This window comes from Mesoplodon mirus (assembly GCF_964341445.2).
Source record: "Mesoplodon mirus genome assembly, chromosome: 4".
In the NCBI taxonomy this organism is placed as follows: domain Eukaryota; kingdom Metazoa; phylum Chordata; class Mammalia; order Artiodactyla; family Ziphiidae; genus Mesoplodon; species Mesoplodon mirus.
The window spans coordinates 124,872,308-124,900,195 of record NC_138979.1 but is presented as its reverse complement, the minus strand read 5'-3'; the positions used below and the strand labels follow the sequence as shown (position 1 = coordinate 124,900,195).

The 27,888-nt window shown below is 37.8% G+C and overlaps 1 protein-coding gene across 1 annotated transcript in view; it reads left to right on the top strand.

Moving 5' to 3' along the window:
* The window catches only part of BAZ1A (bromodomain adjacent to zinc finger domain 1A), a 100,098-nt gene extending 73,135 nt beyond the window's left edge, over positions 1-26,963 (top strand). The window contains exons 19-27 of the mRNA XM_082618151.1: positions 974-1,137; positions 1,854-2,008; positions 4,255-4,403; positions 19,056-19,303; positions 19,393-19,619; positions 21,125-21,594; positions 23,251-23,393; positions 25,432-25,519; positions 25,971-26,963. Coding sequence (XP_082474277.1) covers positions 974-1,137; positions 1,854-2,008; positions 4,255-4,403; positions 19,056-19,303; positions 19,393-19,619; positions 21,125-21,594; positions 23,251-23,393; positions 25,432-25,519; positions 25,971-26,167 — 1,841 coding nt within the window. The 3' untranslated portion in view covers positions 26,168-26,963. The remainder of the gene's footprint in view (positions 1-973; positions 1,138-1,853; positions 2,009-4,254; positions 4,404-19,055; positions 19,304-19,392; positions 19,620-21,124; positions 21,595-23,250; positions 23,394-25,431; positions 25,520-25,970) is intronic.
* Positions 26,964-27,888: the final 925 nt, after the last annotated feature.

Sequence of the window (27,888 nt, the reverse complement as noted above, 5' to 3'; positions counted from 1 at the left end):
GTTTCCACCTCTTGGCTATTACGGATAATGCTGCTATAAACATTTGTGTACAAATTTTTGCTGACACATGTTTTCATTTCTCTTGGGTATATACCTAAGAGTGAAATTACTGGATCGTATGGTAATTCTGTTTAATCATTTGAGGGACTTCCAGACTGTTTCCTAAAGTGGCTCACCATTTTATATTGAGGGTTAAAATTTCTCCATGTCCCTGTCAACACTTGTTATTATCTGACTTTTTGATTCTAGCCATTCTAGAGGTGTGAAATGGTATCTCATTGTGGTTTTGATGTGTATTTCCCAAATGACTAATGATCTTGAACATCTTCACATGGTCTTATTGGCCATTTGTATATCTTCCTTAAAGAAAAGTGTGTTCAGGGGAATTCCCTGGAGGTCCAGTGGTTAGGACTCAGAACTTTTGCTGTTGTGGGCCCCTGGTTGGCAAACTAAGATCCCGCAAGCCTCACGACACAGCCAAAAAAAAAAAGAAAGAAAGAAAAGCGTATTCAGATCCTTTGCTCTTTTTTTTTTTTTTTTTTTTTTTTTGCGGTACACGGGCCTCTTACTGTTGTGGCCTCTCCCGTTGTGGAGCACAGGCTCAGCGGCCATGGCTCACGGGCCCAGCCGCTCTGCAGCATGTGGGATCCTCCCAGACTGGGGCACGATCCCCTGTCCCCTGCGTCGGCAGGCGGACTCTTAGCCACTGCGCCACCAGGGAATCCCCCCTTTGCTCATTTTTAAATTGTATTATTTGTCTTTTTATTGAGTTGTAAGAGTCCTTTACATATTCTAGATACAAATCACTTATCAGATAAATGGTGTGCAAACATTTTCTACTTCTTTTTCCCCCCCCGCACTTGAGGATTTACTGAGTGTTTTTTTATCCATTGTCTCACAATCATACAGTCAGATGGGTAATTATATTTTTTAATGAGAAAATAATAATAAAGGTATTTGATAACTATTTCAGACAAACCTCAAACTGATAGCAAACCTACATATAGTCGGGGAAGATCTTCCAATGCATATGATCCATCTCAGATATCTGCAGAAAGGCAGCTTGAGTTGAGGCTGAGAGATTTTCTTTTGGATATTGAAGACAGAATTTACCAAGGAACATTAGGAGCAATCAAGGTTTGTCCCTGTTCCCATTTTAAATTTGCCTAATTACCAGAATTTTGACCACATTTGTTAATTTATTTGATATAGTCAAGGCATGTGTGTTCTGAATAAATACCAGCAAGTGATATATTTTTTATGAAAACTAACTTTATTCCCCTGTATCAAATTGTTTATATATAGATAGAAATCTTTCTTAAATATGTTATATGACTATCTGCTTTCTTAAACAGAATATAATGAACATAATTGACCTTTTTTAATATTAACTTTTGGTGTTTAAAAAGTATCTGTTTTATTGCATTTTCATCTGAGATGTTGAAATGTGTAAGGATATTTTCTTCTTCCTTGACTAGCTCCTGCCTCCTCTGCTGAGTCTGGTTTGTTTATTGGTTTCTTTGTTACCTTTTTAAAATCTGTAAGTAATTCATGCTTGGTATGTGTATTCTGTTCATTCCTTTGCTATCATCTGTCACTTTTTTGCTACTGTCAGGTGACCAATCTTAGAATTGTTTATGATTTCACTATATAGAGAGTAAGGTATTAAAGCTTCCATCTATGAATGATATGAATTCCATTTTGGCCACTTAGTAACCTTATTTTAAGATCCCTTTTGATTCACGATCTTTTCTAGAATATTCATGACTTTTTCATATGTACATTGAACCTCATACTTCTTAGGAACAGTATATGTCATTTTTCAGGGCTAGTAAATTTGGGTTTTGTTACAGGTTACAGACCGAAACATCTGGAGATCAGCATTAGAAAGTGGACGGTATGAGCTGTTAAATGAGGAAAACAAGGAAAATGGTATAATTAAAACTGTGAATGAAGATGTAGAGGAGATGGAAATTGATGAGCAAGCAAAGGTCATAGTAAAAGACAGGTACAGAAAGGATTTTCTAAAGTAATCATCACTTTTCCTTGCCATTTTATACTTTTTTTTTTAAGTAAAGGTTTCTTTTTCTTCAAAAAATTGTTTTAAAATCTTATTGTGAGGACCTTAATATTTGTAACCACTGAAGTGATGATTTTGCTAAACCGCAGGTTCTCTGTCACTCCACTTAGTACTAAAGCAGCTGAAAGACAACTTTTTAGGATAATGATATTGATAGTTACTCAAGTTTTTAAAAACTCTTTGAACTTAAGGTTTTATTAATTTCAGAAAGTAGCTTTACACTATCCATTTTTCTTTACTGTAGGAAAACTTAGTATACTGTAATAGACCAAAATATTATTTGAGCCATTAATCAGAACCTATTTCTCTATAGACAGATACTTTTACTTTTTCAGAGTTATTTTGGATAGTATCTGCCCTTAAGGATAAGTTTTATTGTCTAGAAGCAAATGGTGGAGAGACGTTAAGCTAACAATTATAGAACAGGATCAGAGTTCTGGTAGTAGTAAATACCCAATGCAAATGTAACACATAGGAGGGCTTCTTATCTTGGTAGAATATGGAAAACAGCAAAGGAAGTGCAAGAGGAAGTGACTGTGAACCTGAGACCTAAAGGTGGAAAGGAAATGAGACTGAGAGGGAAGACATTATACCAAAGGCTTTGAGTGAATGAGCTTGTACTTTTTTTTTTTTTTTAACATCTTTATTGGAGTATAATTGCTTTACAGTGGTGTGTTTCTGCTTTATAGCAAAGTGAATCAGCTATACATTTACATACATCCCCGTATCTCCTCCCTCTTGCGTCTCTCTCCCACCCTCCCTATCCCACCCCGCTAGGTGGTCATGAAGCACCGAGCTGATCTCCCTGTGCTATGCGGCTGCTTCCCACTAGCTATCTGTTTTACATTTGGTAATATATATAAGTCCATGCCACTCTCTCACTTTGTCCCAGCTTACCCTTCCCCCTCCCCATGTCCTCAAGTCCATTCTAATGATCGTTTTAGCTGCAACATGGACATTTATTGCAAAGGGAGTAAGATTGGAGGCGAAGGAACTGGTTAGTTAGGAGGCAGCTATAAGTAAAAGTTGAAGCACAAGAAACAGAGATAAGCTGCCTGAGATACTTATCCCTTAAGGTCCTCTCTGAAACCTTTCCCCTAAGCTTTGTCTCATCCACCTTCCCTCCTCTCGATATTTGCCCTTGTAACGTCCTTAAATGACTTGATAGTTTAGCTCTTGATTCATGTTTTTATCTCCCTTGCCTATTAGCTTATGAGAACTCCTAGAGATTGAGGGAAACTATTTCTTACACAGGTATAAGTAAGCATTTGGATGAATAAGTGGATTCAAGTTTCACCTAATAGTGTTTTTAAGTACTATAAAACGCTTCAGTTTTTTGTGTGTGAATATGATCTTTATAGCACAACATAGAAAAGTATGAAATAATCTGAAAATTAATGATAAATGGAAAAAGAAAATACAACCATGAGTTAAAATATTAGATATATACTTCGATGGGAAATTTTTATGACAAATATAAATATAATTTTATTCTTATATTCTGTTTCCAAGATTTCTTCAACATATAAGACCTTGAAGGTAATCATAGTTTGAAATATATATATGTACTTTTGAAGATCAGCAGAAAGACCTATGGTTTAGGAAAGAAAGCTGAAAGATAATTTGTATTAGTAAATGCCTTACCCGAAATTTAAAAATTCTCTGAGGGCTTCCCTGGTGGCGCAGTGGTTGAGAGTCCGCCTGCCGATGCAGGGGACGCGGGTTCGTGCCCTGGAGCAGCTGGGCCCGTGAGCCGTGGCTGCTGGGCCTGCGCACTCCGCAACGGGAGAAGCCACAGCGGTGAGAGGCCCGCAAAAAAAAAAAAAAAATTCTCTGAAAGATGGAACTGGCTTGCTTTGTACAGTACTCTCTACTTATTCAAGTTTGCTTCAGAGAAAGAATTATTAGCCCAGCCTTATCAATCATATTCTGAGTTACTGGGAGGAGAGAGAATACTGTGAGTCACTGTACCTGCACCCCTGCGTGTGAAATCCTTGTTATATGTGGCTGTAGATATGACAAATTTAAACTGGGAGTATTTTTCAAGTATTCCTTAATTGCCTATTCTTTATTTTGTGGATTCGATTGAAGACTTGCTCTTAATAAAACTTTATGTGTGGTGCTATGGGGAATAAGATAATCCCTGTCCTCACTGTTCAATGTTTTAATTGTAGACTTCTGGGCATAAAAACAGAATCTCCAAGTACTGTCTCAACTAATGCAAGTACACCACAGTCAGTGAGCAACGTGGTTCATTATCTTGCAATGGCACTCTTTCAAATAGAGCAGGGCATTGAGCGGCGTTTTCTCAAAGCTCCACTTGGTAAGTATCTGTTTTTAATTCAAAATATTAGTTATATTTTAAATGCTTTTGAATTGCCCTTTAATTGATAGAACTTTATTGGCTGACATAATAAAATTGATTGACTAATTTGAAAATTTTAAGATTGCATTTTCATTTTAAAATATGAGTTATTTCAGGTGAGATTTATTTTTTTAATAATACTTAAATACTTAAAAAATTTTTTTTTCTAGGTATTCATTCATTTTAATGAATGTCTATTTAACTATTTCTGTCAATCTCTTCTTTTATGAACTTTTCTTCTGAAGAAAGATTACCAAATCCTGTGACTAGCCAGACCCTGAATAATCAAAGACTATACATAAATTTGTTGTTGTTATTTAAAACAGAACCTCAAAGAAGCTACTTAAATGTCCCCCATTAGGGGTATGGTTTAATAATGTGGTCACTCACCCGAGCACTGTGTACGAAGTACCAAATCAGAAATACCAGGTGTTAAAGGGTACACAGATGAGGAAATGCTCTATAATTTATGGTTAGGATGATAGAAATAATTCTATCAGGAATGTGTTTCAGCAATTGTGAAATTAATATGCTTTTAGGGACTAATCTAGGAACATACTCATTATGTCTTTAGGAAAATATATGTGTCAAGTTCCAAATCAATTTTCATGTCATAACTGCCTCTACTTCCCTGTGGTCTTTCTGAAAAATTGAATTAATTTATAATTCATCATATTGAGATAGTTTGTATCTCAGTAGTGGGGTACTAGAAGAAACAATTTTTTTAAACCATATCTTTTTGGTCTCATATTGAGAGAGCAACTTGAGGAGACGAAAATCCTTTTAAAATGATTTGAATGTTACTTTGTTGAGTAGTAAGAGCAAAGCTTTCATAAATAGATGGTACTATCAGAGCAATTTTGGAACGTCAATATATTTGTAAAATGTTATTTTTAAATTGAAGGATTTGTGGCTAGTATCTCATTGTTCTAACAAACCTATCCATATTTTAATATTTTTTATAAATTGATAATTCCACCATGAGCTTAATAACTCACTTTTCACATCAAAAGTAGCACTTGTAAGAAATAAAATACAGGGCCTCCCTGGTGGCGCAGTGGTTGAGAGTCCGCCTGCCGATGCAGGGGACGCGGGTTCGTGCCCCTGTCCGGGAGGATCCCACGTGCCGCGGAGCGGCTGGGCCCGTGAGCCATGGCCGCTGGGCCTGCGCGTCCGGAGCCTGTGCTCCGCAACGGGAGAGGCCACAACAGTGAGAGGCCCGCGTAATGCAAAAAAAAAAAAAAAAAAAAAAAAGAAATAAAATACATGTGATCATAAAGATATTCAAGTTTGTATTTGTTGTATCGCTGCTATTTTGTCTTCAGTATTTCTTAATATTTTCTGTGTTCAAATCAAATTATGTGTACAAGGGATCTCTGTATTGTTTCTTACAAACACTTGTGAATTTACAATTACTTCAATTAGAAGTTATTTGTAAGTCATAGAGCTCTTATAAATGTAAGATGTTATTACTACTCATTAATTCTGTGATTCCTAAAGGAGTGAGGGATAAAATACAATTCTGCTGATTTTTCCACTTCTGAAATTGCCATCAATAAAAGTTATTTATACGTTTGGGGGGGATCACATTAATTATTTAGTGTGTTTGTATTTTCTTCAGTACATTTTATTAAATATTTACACAAAGGGAAAAAGTTAACACTGAGAGATGTTGCAACTTACAGCTCATAGGTTATGTAAGAGCAGAGAACTATAATGTTCCTTATGCTTGATGGTATACAGCAGCATTAGAACATTCATTTCATCCTGAGACATAGAAACAATTTTAATTTGGGATCTTAAAAAAATAAATGAAATAAGACAAGTTCAACTTACCTTACTTACTTTGTAAATGTTGGTCAGAGTCAGATGTTGATCATTTGTAATATGGATATTACCATCTACCATTGCTGCCTCAAAGTTAATAGAAGAACTGGTGTCTGTAACTCTTTATGTTTAAGTCTTTGAACAGTCTGTTTTGAATGAGACCGCAGGAAATAGAGGTACCTCTAGAGTTTTAAGATAGTCTAAATATTTGGAGCAAGGTAATCAAGAATATCCTTAATCCGGAAGAGAAAACGGGGTTCCACTTCATGAATGTTTGAGATAGAATATTTATTAAAATCCTCCATTCTCTTGCTAATTTTTTAACATAACAAATTAACTATAGTAGGAATTTTCCCAGTTTAGCTTCAAAAATTATTTCAGTTTCTTGAGGAAGCAAGTAAGAAATAAAATTTCTACTTATGTTCCACCTTCTCTAGTATGTCCCTCTTATGCTAGTGATCAATCGCATTGATAAAACTAGGTTTTTTAGCTTGGGGAACATAATCATATTTCAGTTAATGATTTTAGGTAACATGTGAGAATTGTTTAAGTTGATAATTTAATCATTTATAAAGTCATCCGTATGGTTAAACCCTTAAGCTATAGGGAAAAAAATTGTCAAACTAACTTTATCAATTTGAAATTAGGTAACACAGAAATTAATAAAGATCAAAAGGGAGATAGGAAAAAAAGACAAGAAAGAGAGGAAGATCAATCTAGTGTGACAGATGGTAAATTTTTAACTTTTTAAAGAATTCTGTATTTTTAAAGAACTATGATTTTACTTTCTTTACTGCTGAATACTGGTTTACGTATTTAGCTTTTGAAGGAAAAACCTTGGATTTGGTTTTTTAGAAGAGAATGGCATTGGGGGTAATATCATCTTCCTAACATTTTTCTTTCTACATTTCATACCTCAGCTAATCAAACTCTTTTAAGCTGGTATATAAAAAATTGACATAATTGATCCTTAGTATACATAGTTATTAGTTAAAAGAATTAACAGCTATGGAATGTATATTTACTTATTCTACATATAGTATTTATTCACAGCATTTTTTTTTCCTTTACTAGCATAGGGAGAATTAAGGAGTAGGAGATGTTATTGTTTTATCTCCTAGAGAAGCTTACATGGCATGGTGACATGGATTAATGTATAGTGGCAGTTAACAGTATAAAATCTCCCAGTGTGATATTTGATTATATGAATCTACCATTATTTTATATTAGTAAAATACTTTTTAAATTTTATTTATTTATTTATGGCTGCATTGGGTCTTCATTGCCACACGCAGGCTTTCTCTAGTTGCGGCGAGCGGGGGCTACTCTTCGTTGCAGTGCGCAGGCTTCTCATTGCAGTAGCTTCTCTTGTTGTGGAGCACGGGCTCTAGGTGCGCGGGCTTCAGTAGTTGTGCCTCACAGGCTCTAGAGCACAGGCTCAGTAGTTGTGGCACAGGGCTTAGTTGCTCCGCGGCTTGTGGGATCTTCCCAGACCAGGGATCAAACCAGTGTCCCCTGCATTGGCAGGCAGATTCTGAACCACTGTGTCATCAGGGAAGTCCCTAGTAAAATACTTTTAATTAGCAATATCTTGAGGAATTTATCTGTGCTAGCATAATGGAAAATAAAACAAGACATTTCTTCCCTTGAGAGCTGTATAATCTGGAGAAGCAAGGTTTAAGATGAAAAAACAATTAACAGAAAAATGGAATCAATTTTATATACTATTTTTTATCCTTATTTAAGTACTTATATGAAAATAGAAAAATATGAACATCCATTTATATCTTATATTTAGAATATTTAAAATGGATAGGAGTAGGTGGGATAAAAATTGATCCTTGAACTACCACTGGTTTAATTTTCTTAAAGCACCTCTTTGATCAAAACCCATAGTGTTTCACCAGCCTTTGAGTTAAGAACCATTCAAACTGACTTTCTAGGTTCCAAAAGTTCTTCATAATTTTTCTTCCATTGTTCCACATTGGCCTCTGCAACCTTATTTCTTGCCATTACCAATAAGAATGCTCTCTGATTTATACAGAAAGATTTCTTCAAGATCTTTGAACTAGCAATTCTTGTTGCCTTCTTCCTTGGAGGTCCCACTCAGGCCAGAGCTTTTCATGAAGACTTATATTAGAAAATCAAGATAAATAGAAAGCTCAAAATGAGAAGGTGGAAATAAATCAAGTGGACTGTATTATTGCATTTATATCCCTTTTTGCTGATATTTCTCTTTAGCTTTGTCTAAAGAGTTATTTGACCCATCCACTTTTTTTCCCTCTCTCGTTGAGTTATAAATCTCAATTATCTTTAGAGGTCCAGATGGTTTTTCAAACATCTTGGTCATTTACTCATACTTTCAAATGTTTATTTCTTTTTTTTTTAATTTTTTTTATTAGTTTCTGCTTTATAACAAAGTGAATCAGTCATACATATACATCCGTTCCCACATCCCTTCCCTCATGCATCTCCCTCCCTCCCACCCTCCCTATTTCTTAAGATATATTAAACATAGTTGTTTTTCTTTACAAGTTTTTGGGGGTTTTTTGTTTGTTTGTTTGTTTGTTTTGGCTGCGTCAGGTCTTAGCTGTGGCACGCAGGATCTTTGTTGAGGCATGTAGGATCTTTCATTGTGTCACTCAGGCTTCCTTCTCGTTGTGGCGTGCGGATTCTCTCTTGTTGAGGCGCATGGGCTTAGTTGCATGTGGGATCTTAGTTCCGTGACCAGGGATCATACCCAAGTCCCCTACATTGGAAGGCAGATTGTTTACCACTGGACCACCAGGGACGTCCCAAACATAGTTATTTTGTATTGTGTCTAATTCTGTGTCTCTTGTCTTTATGGGTCAGATTCTGCAGGCTCTTGCTTAAAATGTTTCCACATGTGCCTTGTGGGTTTTGACTATTAACTCTCATTCCTCAGAACTTAATCTATGGGAATTTCTTCAGAGACCATTTGCAAAGATTTGCCCCTGTTTCTGCCATTTACCTGAGGTCACTATGAATCCTAGACCACTTTAAAATCTTGGTTTGTGTTTTTTCAGGTTTTAAACCTGTTCAAGGCTTTGCTTGTAGTTACATAGTAGTAGACTTATTTCCCCTTTCCACCCAACACCAAGGTCCAGATGAGCATATTTACTTGCTACCTCTTTCTTTGTGGCAGGTGTGTCCACCCTGATGCTTTCAGGTGTAGCCTTTGGGGGTCCTAACTTTTAAGAGAGGACTCGCCACATTGAGTGGGCCCTGGGTCTCATGTTCTGTCTCTCCCTCCCTGCCCAACAGTGAGACAGAAGTTCGAGATCCGCTAGTGTTTAGCAGGTCTGTTGCTTTATGACTTCAACTCACTGTATATCTTCACCCTCCCAGCTATATTAAAATTTTCTTAAAGTCAGGGACCATAGAATAGACTTGTTTCATGTCTTCTAAAGTACTGCATATTGGAGGAACAGTATGATGGAGGAATAATGATAACAACAATAGCGTTTACTCCATGACAGACAGTTTACATGTCTTATATGTATTATCTCATTTAATCTTCCCAACAGCCCTCAGAGGCATAACCTAGCCACCTACTACTGCTGAGGCACCTGAGGCACAGAGGGGTTAAGCAACTTGCCCAGGCTCACTTAGGGAAGCTAGTACTCAACCTCAAGACAGACTGACTCCATAGCCTACATTCTCTTAATTATTATGACATGGCACATGAGGTTTTATTTGAGGATAATAGTAGAAAATATGGTGTGATAGGACCAAACTGTGTGTGGAGTCATATATCTTGCAGAATTTTGACAAGATGTGAGAGGCCCTTTATAATTAAGTGTAATGTCTTAGGAAAACTAAGGTAGTTGCAGTATTGAAGATCGATCGAAGGTGGATATCACAAGCCAGTGTACAATGATAGGCAGGCGAGATTAATGGCATCCAATTAAATGACTTTTTTTTTTGGCGGTGGTTTTTATTTTATTTTTGTTAACATCATTATTGGAGTATAATTGCTTTACAATGGTTTGTTAGTTTCTGCTTTATAGCAAAGTGAATCAGCTATACATATACATGTATTCCCATATCTCCTCCCTCTTCTGTCTCCCTTCCACCCTCCCTATCCCACCCCTCTAGGTGGTCACAAAGCACCGAGCTGATCTCCCTGTGCTATGCGGCTGCTTCCCGCTAGCTATCTGTTTTACATTTGGTAGTATATATAAGTCCATGCCACTCTCTCACTTCGTCCCAGCTTACCCCTCCCCCTCCCCATGTCCTCAAGTCCATTCTCTATGTCTGCGTCTTTATTCCTGTCTTGCCCCTAGGTTATTCATAACCTTCTTTTTTTCTTTTTTAGATTCCATATATATGTGTTAGCATACGGTGTTTGTTTTTCTCTTTTTGACTTACTTCACTCTGTATGACAGACTCTAGGTCCATCCACCTCACTACAAATAACTCAATATCGTTTCTTTTTATGGCTGAGTAATTATTCCTTGCCTGTATGTGCCACATCGTCCTTATCCATTCATCTGTCAGTGGACACTTAGGTTGCTTCCATGTCCTGGCTATTGTAAATACAACTGCAATGAGCATTGTGGCACCTGACTCTTTTTGAATTATGGTTTTCTCAGGGTATATGCCCAGTAGTAGGATTACTGGGTAATATGGTAGTTCTATTTTTAGTTTTTTAAGGAACCTCCATACTGTTCTCCATAGTGGCTATATCAATTTACGTTCCCACCAACAGTGCAAGAGGGTTCCCTTTTCTCCACACCCTCTCCAGCATTTATTGTTTGTAGATTTTTTGATGATGGCCATTCTGACTGGTGTGAGGTGATACCTCATTGTAGTTTTGATTTGTATTTCTCTAATGATTAGTAATGTTGAGCATTCTTTCATGTGTTTGTTGGCAATCTGTATGTCTTCATTGGAGAAATGTCTATTTAGGTCTTCTGCCCATTTTTGGATTGGGTTGTTTGTTTTTTTGATATTGAGCTACATGAGCTGCTTGTATATTTTGGAGATTAATCCTTTGTCAGTTGCTTCATTTGAAAATATTTTCTCCCATTCTGAGGCTTGTCTTTTCATCTTGTTTATGGTTTCCTTTGCTGTGCAAAAGCTTTTAAGTTTCATTAGGTCCCATTTGTTTATTTTTGTTTTTATTTCCATTTCTCTAGAAGGTGGGTCAGAAAGGATCTTGCTGTGATTTATGTCATAGAGTGTTCTGCCTATGTTTTCCTCAAAGAGTTTTATAGTGGCTGGCCTTACATTTAGGTCTTTAATCCATTTTGAGTTTACGTTTGTGCATGGTGTTAGGGAGTGTTCTAATTTCATTGTTTTACATGTACCTGTCCAGTTTTCCCAACACCACTTATTGAAGAGGCTGTCTTTTCTCCATTGTATATTCTTGCTTCCTTTATCAAAAATAAGGTGACCATATCTGCGTGGGTTTATCTCTGGGCTTTCTATCCTGTTCCATTGATCTATATTTCTGTTTTTGTGCCAGTACCATACTGTCTTGATTACTGTAGCTTTGTAGTATAGTCTGAAGTCTGAGAGCCTGATTCCTCCAGCTCCGTTTTTCTTTCTCAAGATTGCTTTGGCTATTCGGGGTCTTCTGTGTTTCCATACAAATTGTGAAATTTTTTGTTCTAGTTCTGTGACAAATGCCACTGGTAGTTTGATAAGGACTGCATTGAATCTGTAGATTGCTTTGGGTAGTGTAGTCATTTTCACAATGTTGATTCTTCCAATCCAAGAACATGGTATATCTCTCCATCTGTTTGTATCATCTTTGATTTCTTTTATCAGTGTCTTATAGTTTCCTGAGTACAAGTCTTTCTCCTCCTTAGGTAGGTTTATTCCTAGGTTTTTTATTCTTTTTGTTACAATGGTAAATGGGAGAGTTTCCTTAATTTCTCTTTCAGATTTTTCATCATTAGTGTATAGGAATGCAAGGGATTTCTGTGTATTAATTTTGTATCCTTCTACTTTACCAACTGCATTGATTAGCTCTAGTAGTTTTCTGGTAGCATCTTTAGGATTCTCTATGTACAGTATCATGTCACCTGCAAACAGTGACCATTTTACTTCTCCTTTTCCGATTTGGATTCCTTTTATTTATTTTTTTTCTCTGACTGCTGTGGCTAATACTTCCAAAACTATGTTGAATTATAGTGGTGAGAGTGGGCAACCGTGTCTTGTTCCTGATCTTAGTGGAAATGGTTTCGGTTTTTTACCATTGAGAACAATGTTGGCTGTGGGTTTGTCATATATGGCCTTTATTATGTTGAGGTAACTTCCCTCTATGCCTACTTTCTCGAGGGTTTTTATCATAAATGGGTGGTGAATTTTGTCGAAAGCTTTTTCTGCATCTATTGAGATGATCATATGGCTTTTCTCCTTCAATTTGTTAATATGGTGTATCACATTGATTGTTTTGCATATATTGAAGAATCCTTGCATTCCTGGGATAAACCCCACTTGATCATGGTGTATGATCCTTTTAATGTGCTGTTAGATTCTGTTTGCTAGTATTTTGTTGAGGATTTTTGCATCTGTGTTCATCAGTGATATTGGCCTGTAGTTTTCTTTCTTGGTGACATCTTTGTCTGATTTTGGTATCAGGGTGATGGTGGTCTTGTAGAATGACTTTGGGAGGGTTCCTCCCTCTGCTATATTTTGGAAGAGTTTGAGAAGGATAGGTGTTAGCTCTTCTCTAAAGGTTTGATAGAATTCACCTGTGAAGCCTTCTGGTCCTGGGCTTTGGTTTGTTGGAAGATTTTTAATCACAGTCTCAATTTCAGTGCTTGTGATTGGTCTGTTTATATATATATATATATATATATATATATATATATATATATATATAGTTGTTGTTGTTTGTTTTGTTTTGTTTTGTTTTGTTTTGTTTTTGCGGTACGCGGGCCTCTCACTGTTGTGGCCTCTCCCGCTGTGGAACACAGGCTCCGGATGCACAGGCTCAGCAGCCATGGCTCATGGGCCCAGCCCCTCCGCAGCATGTGGGATCTTCCTGGACCGGGGCATGAACCCACGTCCCCTGCATCGGCAGGCGGACTCTCAACCACTGTGCCACCAGGGAAGCCCTGGTCTGTTTATGTTTTTATTTCTTCCTGGTTCAGTCTCAGAAGGTTGTGTTTTTCTAAGAATTTGTGCATTTCTTCCAGGTTGTCCATTTTATTGGCATATAGTTGCTTGTAGTAATCCCTCATGATCCTTTGTATTTCTAAAGTATCAGTTGTTACTTCTCCTTTTTCATTTCTAATTCTATTTATTTGAGTCTTTTCCCTTTTTTTCTTGATGAGTCTGGCTAGTGTTTTATCAATTTTGTTTATCTTATCAAAGACCCAGCTTTTAGTTTTATTGACCTTTGCTCTCATTTCCTTCATTTCTTTTTCATTTATTTCTTATCTTTATGATTTCTTTCCTTCTGCTAACTTTGGGGTTTTTTTCTTCTTCTTTCTCTAATTGCTCTAGGTGTAAGGTTAGGTTGTTTATTTGATATGTTTCTTGTTTCTTGAGGTAGGCTTGTATTGCTGTAAACTTCCCTCTTAGAACTGCTTTTGCTGAATCCCATAGGTTTTGGGTCGTCGGGTTTTCATTGTCATTTGTTTCTAGGTATTTTTTGATTTCCTCTTTGATTTCTTCAGTGATATCTTGGTTATTTAATAGTGTATTATTTCACCTCCATGTGTTTGTATTTTTTACAGATATTTTCCTGTAATTGATATCTAGTCTTATAGAGTTGTGGTCAGAAAACATACTTGATAACAGTTTCAATTTTCTTAAATTTACCAAGGCTTGATTTGTGACCCAAGATGTGATTTATCCTGGAGAATGTTCCATGAGCACTTGAGAAGAAAGTGTATTCTGTTGTTTTTGGCTGGAATGTCCTATAAATATCAATTAAGTCCATCTTGTTTAATGTGTCATTTAAAGCTTGTGTTTCCTTATTTATTTTCATTTTGGATGATCTGTCCATTGGTCAAAGTGGGGTGTTAAAGTCCCCCAGTATGATTGTGTTACTGTTGATATCCCCTTTTTATGGCTGTTAGCATTTGCCTTATGTATTGAGGTGCTCCTATGTTGGGTTCATAAATATTTACAATTGTTATATCTCCTTCTTGGATTGATCCCTTGATCATTATGTAGTGTCCTTCTTTGTCTCTTGTAATAGTCTTTATTTTAAAGTTTGTTTTGTCTGATACGAGAATTGCTACTCCAGCTTTCTTTTGATTTCCACTTGCATGGAATATCTTTTTCCATCCCCTCACTTGCAGTCTGTATGTGTCCCTAGGTCTGAAGTGGGTCTCTTGTAGACAACATATATGTGGGTCTTGTTTTTGTATCCATTCAGCCAGTCTGTGTCTTTTGGTTGGAGCATTTAATCCATTTACATTTAAGGTAATTATCGATATGTATGTGCCTATTACCATTTTATTAATTGTTTTGGGTTTGTTATTGTAGGTCTTTTCCTTCCCTGTGTTTCCTGCCTAGAGAAGTTCCTTTAGCATTTGTTGTAAAGCTGGTTTGGTGGTGCTGAATTCTCTTAGCTTTTGCTTGTCTGTAAAGGTTTTAATTTCTCTGTCGAATCTGAATGAGATCCTTACTGGGTAGAGTAATCTTGGTTGTAGGTTGTTCCCTTTCATCACTTTAAATATGCCCTGCCACTCCCTTCTGGCTTGCAGAGTTTCTGCTGAAAGATCAGCTGTTAACCTTATGGGGATTCCCTTGTATGTTATTTGTTGTTTTTCCCTTGATGCTTTTAATGTTTTTTCTTTGTATTTAATTTTTGATAGTTTGATTAATATGTATCTTTGGTGTGTTTCTCCTTGGTTTTATCCTATATGGGACTCTCTGTGCTTCCTGGACTTGATTGACTCTTTCCTTTCCCATATTAGGGAAGTTTTCAAGTTATAATCTCTTCAAATATTTTCTCAGTCCCTTTTTTTTCCTCTTCTTCTTTTGGGACCCCTATAATTCGAATGTTGGTGTGTTTAATGTTGTCCCAGAGGTCTCTGAGACTGTCCTCAATTCTTTTCGTTCTTTTTTCTTTATTCTGCTCTGCACTAGTTATTTCCACTATTTTATCTTCCAGGTCACTTATCCATTCTTCTGCCTCAGTTATTCTGCTATTGATTCCTTCTACAGAATTTTAAATTTCATTTATTGCATTGTTCATCATTGTTTGTTTGCTCTTTAATTCTTCTAGGTCCTTGTTAAACGTTGTATTTTCTCCATTCTATTTCCAGGATTTTGGATCATCTTTACTATCATTACTCTGAATTTTTTTTTCAGGTAGACTGCCTATTTCCTCTTCATTTGTTTGGTCTGGTGAGTTTTTACCTTGCTTCTTCATCTGCTATGTGTTTCTCTGTCTTCTCATTTTGCTTAACTTACTGTGTTTGGGGTCTCCTTTTCGCAGGCTGCAGGTTCGTAGTTCCTGTTGTTGGTGTGTCCCCAGTGGCTAAGGTTGGTTCAGTGGGTTGTGTAGGCTTCCTGGTGGAGGGGACTAGTGCCTGTGTTCTGGTGAATGAGGCTGGATCTTGTCTTTCTGGTGGGCAGGACCACGTCCAGTGGTGTGTTTGGGGTGTCTGTGACCTTATTATGATTTTAGGCAGCCTCTGTGCTAATGGGTGGGGTTGTGTTCCTGTCTTGCTAGTTGTTTGGCATAGGGTGTCCAGCACTGTAGCTTGCTGGTTGTTGAGTGAAGCTGCATCTTAGCATTGAGATGGAGATCTCTGGGATATTTTCGCCGTTTGATATTACGTGGAGCTGGGAGGTCTCTTGTGGACCAATGTCCTGAAGTTGGTTCTCCCACCTCAGAGACACAGGCCTGACTCCTGGCCAGAGCACCAAGAGCCTGTCAGCCACAAGACTCAGAAGAAAAGGGAGAAAGAAAGAAAGAAAGAAAGAAGGAAAGAAAGAAAGAGAGAGAGAGAAAGGAAGGAAGGAAGGAAGGAAGAAAAAAGTAAAAATAAAATAAAATAAAGTTATTAAAATGAAAAATAATTATTAAAAATGAAAAAAAAAGTAATTAAGAAAAGAGAGAGCAACCAAACCAAAAAACAAATCCACCAAGATAACAGTGCTAAAAACTATACTAAGAAAAAAAAAAAACACGGACAGACAGAGCCCTAGGACAAATGGTAAAAGCAAAGCTGTACAGACAAAATCACACAACGAAGCATAGAAGCATACACATACACACTCACAAAAAGAGAAAAAGGAAAAATATATATATATCGTAGCTCCTAAAGTCCACCTCCTCAACTTGGGATGATTCGTTGTGTATTCAGGTATTCCACAGATGCAGGGTACATCAAGTTGACTGTGGAGGTTTAATCCGCTGCTCCTGAGGCTACTGGGAGAGATTTCCCTTTCTCTTCTTTGTTCGCACAGCTCCCGGGATTCAGCTTTGGATTGGGCCCCGCCTCTGCGTGTAGGTCGCCTTAGGACATCTGTTCTTCACTCAGACAGGACGGGGTTAAAGTAGCAGCTGATTCGGGGGCTCTGGCTCACTCAGGCCAGGGGGAGGGAGGGGTACAGAATGAGGGGCAAGCCTGTGGCGGCAGAGGCCGGCGTGACGTTGCAACAGCCTGAGGTACGCCCTGCGTTTTCCCGGGGAAGTTGTCCATGGGTCACGGGACCCTGGCACTGGTGGGCTGCATGGGCTCCCGGGAGGGGAGGTGTGGATAGTGACCTGTGCTCGCACACAGGCTTCTTGGTGGCTACAGCAGCTGCCTTAGTGTCTCATGCCCGTCCCTCGGGTCCGCGCTGATAGCCGCGGCTTGCGCCTGTCTCTGGAGCTCGTTTAGGTGGTGCTCTGATTCCCCTCTCCTCAGCACTCCAAAACAATGGTCTCTTGTCTCTCTGGCAGCTCCAGACGTTTTCCCAGACTCCATCCTGGCTAGCTGTGGCTCACTAGCCCCCTTCAGGCTGTGTTCACGCAGCCAACCCCAGTCCTCTCCCTGGGATCCGATCGAAGCCCAAGCCTCAGCTCTCAGCCCCCGCCCACCCCGGCGGGTGAGCAGACAAGCCTCTCTGGCTGGTGAGTGCTGGTCGGCACCGATCCTTTGTGCGGGAATCTCTCCGCTTTGCCCTCCGCACCCCTGTGGCTGCGCTCTCCTCCGAGGCTCCAAAGCTCCCCCTTCTGCCACCCGCGGCCTCTGCCCTCTTAGGGGCTTCCTAATGTGTGGAAACCTTTCCTCCTTCACAGCTCCCTCCCACTGGTGCAGGTCCCGTCCCTATTCTTTTGTTTCTGTTTTTTCTTTTTTCTTTTGCCCTACCCAGGTATGTGGGGAGTTTCTTGCCTTTCGGGAGGTCTGAGGTCTTCTGCCAGCGTTCAGTAGGTGTTCTGTAGGGGTTGTTCCACATGTAGATGTATTTCTGATGTATTTGTGGGGAGGAAGGTGATCTCCACGTCTTGCTCTTCCGCCATCTTGAACATCTCCTAAATGACTCTTAATAGGTTCAAATGTTTCTGTATAAAAATTGGTGCTGAAAGTTCTTTTTAAGGGGGTATTAACATTTTTTTAATTTACCTTATTTTAAAAATAATATTTTCTGGGCTTCCCTGGTGGCGCAGTGGTTGAGAGTCCGCCTGCTGATGCAGGGGACACGGGTTCATGCCCCGGTCCGGGAAGATCCCACATATCACGGAGCTGCTGGGCCTGTGAGCCATGGCTGCTGAGCCTGCGCGTCCGGAGCCCATGCTCCGCAACAGGAGAGGCCACAACAGTGAGAGGCCCGTGTACCGCAAAATAATAATAATAATAATAATAATATTTTCTTAGGTATAGAAGACAATATAGTTGGCATTTAAACATAATTGATATTTTTAATAAGTTATATTGAGATATATTTCGCATATATAAAATTCACCCTTTTAAATTATACAGTTCAAATGTCATGAAGAACCTAGGGGTAAAACAGGAATAAAGACACAGACCTACTTGAGAATGGACTTGAGGATATGGGGAGGGGGAAGGGTAAGCTGTGACAAAGCGAGAGAGAGGCATGGACATATATACACTACCAAACCTAAGGTAGATAGATAGTGGGAAGTGGCCGCATAGCACAGGGAGATCAGCTCGGTGCTTGGTGACTGCCTGGAGGGGTGGGATAGGGAGGGTGGGAGGGAGGGAGACGCAAGAGGGAAGGGATGTGGGAACAGATGTATATGTATGACTGATTCACTTTGTTATAAAGCAGAAACTAATAATAAAAAATAATAAAAATAAAAATAAATTATACAGTTCAGTGGTTTTTAGTATATTCACAGTTGTACAGCCATCCACCACTATCTAATTTCAGAACATTTTCATTATCCCCAAAAGAAACCTTAAATATGATTTATACTTAGAGAGCAGTCCATCTTTTATCTGAAATGAGGCAGTAACATTCTTGATTGAAATGAATAGTAGCTGACTTGTAATCACATATAGCGAGCTTTCTAAATTACGTCAGGATTTGATACAAAGAACTGGATTACTAGATTGAGAACACATTGCCTAAGTTATTTTTCTCTTTTAACTTTTGAAATCCCCCAGCATTTAGTTTAAGGATTTAAGTAATTCCTTATGTCATAAATAAGATGTGGCTCAGCAAATTTTCTTTAGCACGAGGTTTTTGTTTTTAATATCAATGTGGTCTTTTTGTGAAGTATTAGCAGAGAAGAACTGTGAATTCCAACCTATTTACACTACCAAGAAAATAGTTCTAGGAGATATCTAGGGTTTGCTTAGGAAGTTTAATCACTTTCCCTTTTCGTTTAAGATGCCAGTGACAGTGGGCGTTCTTATAAAACAGTCCTGGACCGTTGGAGAGAGTCTCTCCTTTCTTCTGCGAGTCTATCCCAAGTCTTTCTTCATCTCTCCACCTTGGATCGTAGTGTAATATGGTCTAAGTCTATACTGAATGCCCGTTGCAAGATATGCCGAAAGAAGGGTGATGCTGAAAACATGGTACTTTGTGATGGCTGTGATCGGGGTCATCATACGTACTGTGTTCGACCAAAGCTCAAGGTATTTTTTTCTTCTTCTGCTCAGATTAGAATTGAGACACTGAGATTTTGAGTGACAGATGATTAATGATCATTTATGTGATTTATTAGACTGTGCCTGAAGGAGATTGGTTTTGTCCAGAGTGTCGGCCAAAGCAACGTTCTAGAAGACTCTCCTCTAGACAGAGACCATCCTTGGAAAGTGATTACGAGATGGAAGGTAGTATGGAAGGTGAGGATGATGAAGTTGATGATGATGATGAAGAGGGTCCAAGTGAGGAGGAAGAGTATGAGGTAGAACAAGATGAAGATGATTCTCAAGAAGAGGAAGACGTCAGGTAAGTCTTACCATGCAATAAAATGAGAGTTCGAGTCTTTAACTAGACAGTCTTTTGACTTTTCAAATGCAAACGGAATGGTTGGGGCCCATAATTTAAAAACAAAAAACTAGTGTGCAATATAGTGTCATAAAGTTCCCCTTGCTTTTTATGTTTTATAAACATATGAAATTATTCCCAAGGGAGTATAGTCACTTTGTGAACTTAGCCAGATCATAAAATCAAGTGTAAGTTTAAGTTTGGTTAGGATGTCAATTCAGAGCCACACTGAGGTTGATATTACTTAATTTTTTGCTGAAAGCAGCAAATAAGCAGTCCAGAGGATATTCATGAGATAGAGATGAATGCAGCTCCCGATGCCTCTTTTGCTTTTCTCAAGGAGTTATACCCAAATATTGGTGATCTTGGCAGTCTACAGAGAGAGAGAGAGAGAAATGCCAGGAAGCACATTGTATTTGTATACTCCTACTGCATCAGCACCTAGAAACAACTTCTATACTACTGTATAGCCAAGTATTCTGCAGCTTAGCAAGCTGTGTCAGCCAGGCCTAATGAATGGCTTTGGTTATTCCTGCCGTGGCAGCACTGGGGCAGTCTCCCTGTATTTGTCCCTAAGACCTCCCCTTGTTTTTAACATTTGAACTCCATTCTTGTGGAATCAAGAAAATGAATGGGAAGCAAGGGCAACCTAGAACCAACACAGTACAAAAAGGACAAAGACTGAGGAGGATGAGTAGAGAGAGCCACCCCCTCTACTTTAAACAAGTTGTTCGATAGCTCCAACTAGCAGGAGCCATTTTCCCTGTAGCTTGTAATGGCAGTATTGTGTTAAGCATAAAGATGATAAAGAACTTGGAGAATTTTTGGAAATATTTTAAGTAAACTGGAAGTTCAGGTATGGGGGGAGATGGATATAAGGAGGCTTAATGGGGTTGTATCATCCTTGTCTACAACGTAAAGGCAATTAAAGGGTTGAATCTAGTTTTGTATCTTACAGTAAGAATCAAAAGATGGCAAAGAGATTCCTGGCTTAGTGTTGAGGAACAGTAGGTTTAAGGCCTACTTTTGTGGGATCCATTGGCCAAAACTGTAGGTTCCTCAGTATCAATAGTAATGAAAAGTGACAGTCTCCTGTAGCATAAGGAGACAAAAGATTTGCATTTTAAGTTTTTCAACGTGATTAAGTCCATTTATTCGGTTCTCCTGAGGATTTTATTACAGTTTATCACAACATAGGATTTGATTTTCATGATGATATCCTGGAGTTACCAAGAAATTTTTAAACATTGTCTTTGCATTACAAGGAAATATATGAAAGCACATTTTAGATTTCCATGAAGAGTTTGTTGATTCTAAGTTTAAAGAACTAAGTACAAGATAAGTCTCAGTAACACAAAAGTTATGTATGTAGAACTCATTGGCTGGATAGTAGAACAAGGGGGATAGAAGTAATCATATGTTCATCATTGCTCTGTACAATAATTGTTTTCTAACACTATTTATAGCCCACCAAAACGAGGAAGACCACAAGTTAGATTACCAATTAAAACAAGAGGGAGACTTAGCTCTTCTTTCTCAAGTCGTGGCCAACGACAAGATCCTGGAAGATATACTTCAAGGAGTCAGCAGAATACACCGAAAACAACTGTTTCTTCTAAAGCTACTGGTAGAAGCCTAAGAAAGATAAAATCTGCTCCTCCTACAGAAACTAAATCTTTAAGAATTGCCAGTCGTTCTACTCGCCAGAGTCATGGCCCACTGCAAGGAGATGTATTCGTGGAACTACTTAGTCCTCGTAGAAAACGCAGAGGCAGGAAAAGTGCTAATAATACACCAGAAAATAGTACCAGCTTCCCTAACTTCAGAGTCATTGCCACAAAGTCAAGTGAGCAGTCAAGATCTCTAAATGTTGCTTCAAAACTTTGTCTCCAAGATAGTGAATCCAAGAGAAGAGGCAGGAAAAGACAATCTACAGGTATGAAGAAGTCTAATTTAAGCTATTCTTACCTAAGAAAATTGAGTAATTTGGAAAGATTGAATGTTGAGATACTTTGTATCATTTTTGAAAGGCTGTCCACTATACAGGGTTATTAGGGAGCAACCTGACCTGAAGCATAATGTTCAAGGAAGGGGCAGGTATTTGGAATAAAGGTAAACTACAGTACGAGTATTTCTACTAGTGTAGTAGGGTAGTTGTAAAAAATTTGCAAACAGTGTTCTGTGTTTAATGGAGAGATTTGGCCAATACTTGAACAGCCTCAGTATACCACATTATAATACGTTTCATTCTCTTCCACCTTTGCTTCCTTCAAAACACATGTACTCATCATCACCTAGACAAGCTACGTTAGGTAATTTGATAAGGTTCCCACCTGACATACTGAATTTCAGGGCAGGGAGAGTTGGGAACAGTAATATTGTTAGGGAGTGATCACCAGCTGTCTTTTTGATTCTGATAATTGTTTTAATATTTATATATATATATTATATAAATTGTTTATATATTTATATTATATAAGTTGTTGGTAATATTTATCCATGTAATAATCTCTTTACCCATTTATCTCTAATCCTATCCTCTTTTTTCTTTAATGTCAGTAGTAGTAAAACTTCGATATTTCAAAAAATGAAGTTAAACATAAAAAATGCTACTACTGTTCTTTGAAGAATTTTAGATAGTTTGTATTGCATTATTCAAACCCATGACAGGATTAAGGAATTCACTGGTGGAAGAATGGAACATGATGCAGTTGCCAGGTCGTCAGTTTTGGCAGCGGGGTGGGGGTAGTATCAGGTAGCTTTGCACCGAGATCTAATTTAGCTTTTCCTATCCCCTTATGTGTTTTGCTCTTCTCCAATCCTGAACCCCAAGCTTTTTGGAAAATAGTACACGTGAAGCATTTTTGTTTTAAGAAAGAAAAAAAAAACTGCTGAAAAAAATGTCGTCATTTTTAATTGATTTGTGAACTTACTAACCTGGTTCTAAGGACAAATAAAGGGGGAAATGTGTGGATTAACATTTAAGCAGAGAATTTAAACACCTAGATCTATATATGAACTATACTACTCTTTTCTACTAATTCATTCACCTTAGATCTCATTATATACATTACATTTTATGAGAAAGCATTTTGCTTTAAGAAAATTCTCCATATAAAATTAGATTTATAAGAATAATCTTTTATTTCATCATTGAGAAATATTTTCTATTATGCAAGGTAATTTATAAAGAGGCCAAGTTTCTAAATCTAAAGAGGTTATTTTCATAAGGTTATATTTCAGGAAATACCAGAGGATTTCATTTTACTGTAGTTAAAAACATATTTTTAATAAAATGGAGTAACAACCCACAAACTTTGTGTTCTAGAATTTCCTTTTGTATTACACTCTTTTTACAATCTGTTCCCAATGAGTGTTTATTTCAATTGGAAATTTTTAAGGTCGAAAGGAAATAACGAATACTTGGTCCAGATTTACCTATCTCTCAGAACGTAAGTCAGTTTAACATCTCAGTGTGTAGAGTGTCGATTTTCTGTTTGAATTTAGTTTGTACTTATATGTCCTGATTAGCTTATGGTGACCAAATATTTTGTTTTGTCATCACCTAAAGTTAACATAATTATTTATTCAGAATCATCTCCAGTGACACTTAATCGAAGGAGTTCAGGTCGACAGGGAGGAGTTCATGAATTGTCCGCTTTTGAACAACTTGTTGTGGAATTGGTACGGCATGATGACAGCTGGCCTTTTTTGAAACTCGTTTCTAAAATCCAGGTAATACTACTAGACTTTATAAAATGTATTCATGTGTATTATCTGACTTAGTCTGCATGGCAACTTTAAGGTAGTCAAAATACTTGTTTAGTCACTGTCTACTTAAAAAACAAAACAAATCTTGGAACATTTGTTCCTATATTGAAAAAAATGGAGCTAGCATAATCTCCTCAGTCCCTTCTAGTCCTGTGACTGATTCTTTTTTTTTTTAATTTATTTATTTATCTTTGGCTGCGTTGGGTCTTCGTTGCTGCACGTGGGCTCTCTCTAGTTACGTCGAGCGGGGGCCACTCTTTGTTGTGGTGCACGGGCTTCTCATTGCGGTGACTTCTCTCATTGTGGAGCATGGGCTCTAGGCACGCTGGCTTCAGTAGTTGTGGCACATGGGCTCAGTGGTTGTGGCTCGCGAGCCCTAGAGCGCAGGCTCAGTAGTTGTGGCACACAGGCTTAGTTGCTCCATGGCATGTGGGATCTTCCCAGACCAGGGCTTGAACCCATGTCCCCTGCATTGGCAGGTGGATTCTTAACCACTGCACCACCAGGGACGCCCTTGTGACTGATTCTTATAAATGATGACAGTGTGTTGAAATAACCTCACTTTTTATTCTGTGTAATGAATATGAATAGAGTTGATTGAACTGAGTACCATTACTGGCATTTCTATTATGTAAAACAGTGTTTCTTAAACTTTAGCGTACACCACAATCAAAGGAGGGCTTGTTAAAACACAGCTGACTGGGCCGCACCCCAGTCTATTTCACTAGGTCTGGGATGATGTCCAGCCATTTGCATTACTGACAAGTCCCCAAATGATGCTGATGGTGCTGGTCCAGGGACAGCATTTTGAGAAACACTGATGTAAAAGATGGGTACTCTTGGATAACAGAGATAGCCTAACCTAACTAAGGGATTTGAGCTGTTACTTATATATAGGTATGGCAGAATATGATGTGCCATAGCAGAGGTAGGACAGTGTTAGTTATACTAGAAGTTTAATGGTCTTTCAGGAGTAGAGAAGAGAAGGAATTGATTTGAGCATTTCAGGGGGAAGGAATAGCAGGAACTAGAAAGTTTTTTTATGGAAGAACTATTTGATTTGGTCACTGAAGAAAGATGGAATTTCAACAGTGAGAAATGGAATGAGGACATTTTAGGAAGAGGGGACAACAAGTTAAGACCTTGAAATGAGAATATGGGAATGGTGGATGGTTTGAATGGAGCAGAGGGTGTGTTAGAGGGGCTCAGACACAACTAGATTGTAAAGGGCCTCACTTGTCAGTATCAGGTGAAGGTTTCTGAATGAAAAAGTGACATCAAAATTCTACTTTGAGAATTCTAGAACCAGAATGTGAAAGATTAATTAACATTGAATAGCGTCTTATGAAAATTAACTCTCTGGGACTTCCCTGGTGGTCCAGTGGTTAAGAATCCACCTTCCAACACAGGGGACACAGGTTCCATCCCTGGACGGGGAACTAAGATCCCACATGCCACGGGGCAACTAAGCCCACGTGGGGCAACTAGAGAGAAGCCCACACACTGCAACGAAAGATGCCACATGCCGCAACTAAGACTCGACGCTGCCAAAAATAAATAAATAAATAAATAAATATTTAACAACAACAAAAAAATTAACTCTCAGTTGGACTGTAACTTATTTTTCCTGAGTAGTTTTGTGCTGAATTAATTTTTGTTACATGTATTTTATTCTTTATTACAAATGCAGTCATGGTCATTACAGAAATTTCTTTATAAATACATTTATGTATCTATATATAGAGAGAGAGACAGAGAAAGGAAGAGAACACACAAGCAAACCCATAATCTGTTTTTTCACAATACATTGTTAACATTTTTTATAGTATCAAATAAGCTTTTACAATATTACAACGACTGAAATGTATTATGTAATTTTAATGGAATAATAGTATTCAGAAGTTAATATTCAGTTGCTTTTAAGGGCAAACCTTGCATGTATTTGACTACTTATCTTCAATAAATTTTCTATAGGAGAGATAATATTTGAATTATTTTACAGGTCCCAGACTATTATGACATCATCAAAAAGCCCATTGCCTTAAATATAATTCGTGAAAAAGTGAACAAATGTGAATATAAACTAGCATGTGAGTAATTTATGTTTTTCTCTGATAATTATTTTCCTTTAAGGAGGTAAAGGCTGTTTTTCTTTTTATTTAAATGATATATATTAACGTAATTGTGTAGATGGCACCCCAAGAAATCCCTAAAATGCTTATGTATGCATATATGGAAATGAAAGATGGATGGGGATTGAATGAGTTAAAGATATTTTATAGAATCTCATCTTAATAGATGTTCTTTTTAGTTATATAAAATACATCTAATTAAATAATTGTATAATTTCAATAAAACAGTTTTATAAAGTATTTATAAACAATTTTAAGCTTCAGTTCTACCACCTTGTTTCAGAGTCTTCAATTTCTGAAGAAAAATGTGGACTTCTGTTTTCTTAATGACATTTCCAGATATGATACAAAGATTGTATTTATAATTTACTTTCTTTCATTCTAATCTCATTTGGTTTTTTCATTCTAGCTGAGTTTATCGATGATATTGAGTTAATGTTTTCGAACTGCTTTGAGTACAACCCTCGTAACACAAGTGAAGCAAAAGCTGGAACTAGGCTGCAAGCATTTTTTCATATTCAGGCTCAAAAACTTGGACTCAACGTCACACCTGGGAGTGTGGATCAAGTTAGCACACCACCAGCTGCAAAAAAGTCACGAATCTGATTCTGTCTTTCTAAAGGATATATTTGAAGAAAACAAATTGTTCATGAAAATGGAACATTAAATCATTTTCTAAAGCAGACATATATGTATAAAGCAATAACAACTGATTGACCACATTGAAGTGTGGCCTGCACTATATTCTCAACTTTAATATTAAGCACTCAGGAGAATGTAGGAAAGATTTCCTTTGCTACAGTTTTGTTCAATATCTAATAAATTTGATGGATGTATTGGCTACAGTACTGGTTTACAGAGTTTTTTGTGCATTTTGAGATCATTCATGTGTCCCAGTATCTCAAAAAATACTTTTTCACCCATGATTTATTTTGTCATTGACTTTTTTTTATAAGTGTGGTATTAAGGGAGATTTATCTACACAGGTAAATCTTCCATGACAGCACAGTTTAGAAAAAAGTGTATACATCTAAGAATTGTTTAATGAGCAGATTCTTTCAACACTATACATGAATGAATCCAGCTTTATTCCTTGAAGTGCTGTACCAGTGCTGGCTGGAGGTATTGACTCTGAGTTTATTAACTAGATATTTATTTAGCATTCAGAGTAATTTGTGAATTTGTTTTGTATTTATAAAATTTGTACCTGGAAAATGTTCTTTAATTTTTTAAACATTTTATTGTGTTTTTGTTTTATTTCTCTAACTTCCTTAATGATCAGTTAATAAAAGGTAACACCCTCCCTTTTCCCTGGCAATTCTTTCAGTTTTACAGAACTGTATTATAAGTTTCTTTGTACAACTTAAGTGTACAAATAAAATGATACTTTTTTTTTCAAATATTCTGAATTTCTGGAATTTTTTACAAATCAGAATTGGACTTCTACATGTGATAAATAGACCATAGGAACCAATGTTTCATTGTACCTGAGTCTCTATAGCAGTGATTTGCATCTTTTTCTGCCCAAACCCTTGAGGAGTAAGATACCTCCCATCAGTAACAGTAACATTCTATGGCAGAGATTCTCATTTAAAAGAGAAAAGAAAGTTTGGAATACGCCCACAACCCTGAAAATTTTTTAAAACTAAAATAAATGCTATTTCCTAGGTATGGAAAACATAGGAGCCTCAGTTTTGGAGGAGTAGCTGTTCCTTTTTAGGATGCAGAAGGAAGTCAGGTATCCTCTGTAGGGCTTTGGGGGAGTCAGGAGACAGAACCTTCCCTCTATTTTCTCATCTAAAATCCTGAGGATTTTAACAAGGTTCATTTGGGGACTTCCCTGGTGGCGCAGTGATTAAGGATCCGCCTGCCAATGCAGGGGACACGGATTCGAGCCCTGGTCCGGGAAGATCCCACATGCCACGGAGCAACTAAGCCCATGTGCCACAACTACTGAGCCTGTGCTCTAGAGCCCGCGAGCCACAACTACTGAGGCCTCGTGCCACAACTACTGAAGCCTGCGTGCCTAGAGCCCGTGCTGCGCAACAAGAGAAGCCACCACAGTGAGAAGCCCGTGCACTGCAACAAAGAGTAGCCCCTGCTCACTGCAACTAGAGAAAGCCTGTGTGCAGCAACGAAGACCCAACACAGCCAAAAATAAATAAATAATTAACTAGGTTCATTTGTTTGGGAAGTTATCCCTCTTTGCTTTCATTTCTTTTTCATATACTCTGAGATGATCAATTCCCTGGCTTCTTTACATGAATATGTTCATATCTGTAACCGTTGGTAAATTTGTAATAATTTCATGTGCCAATAACCAAATT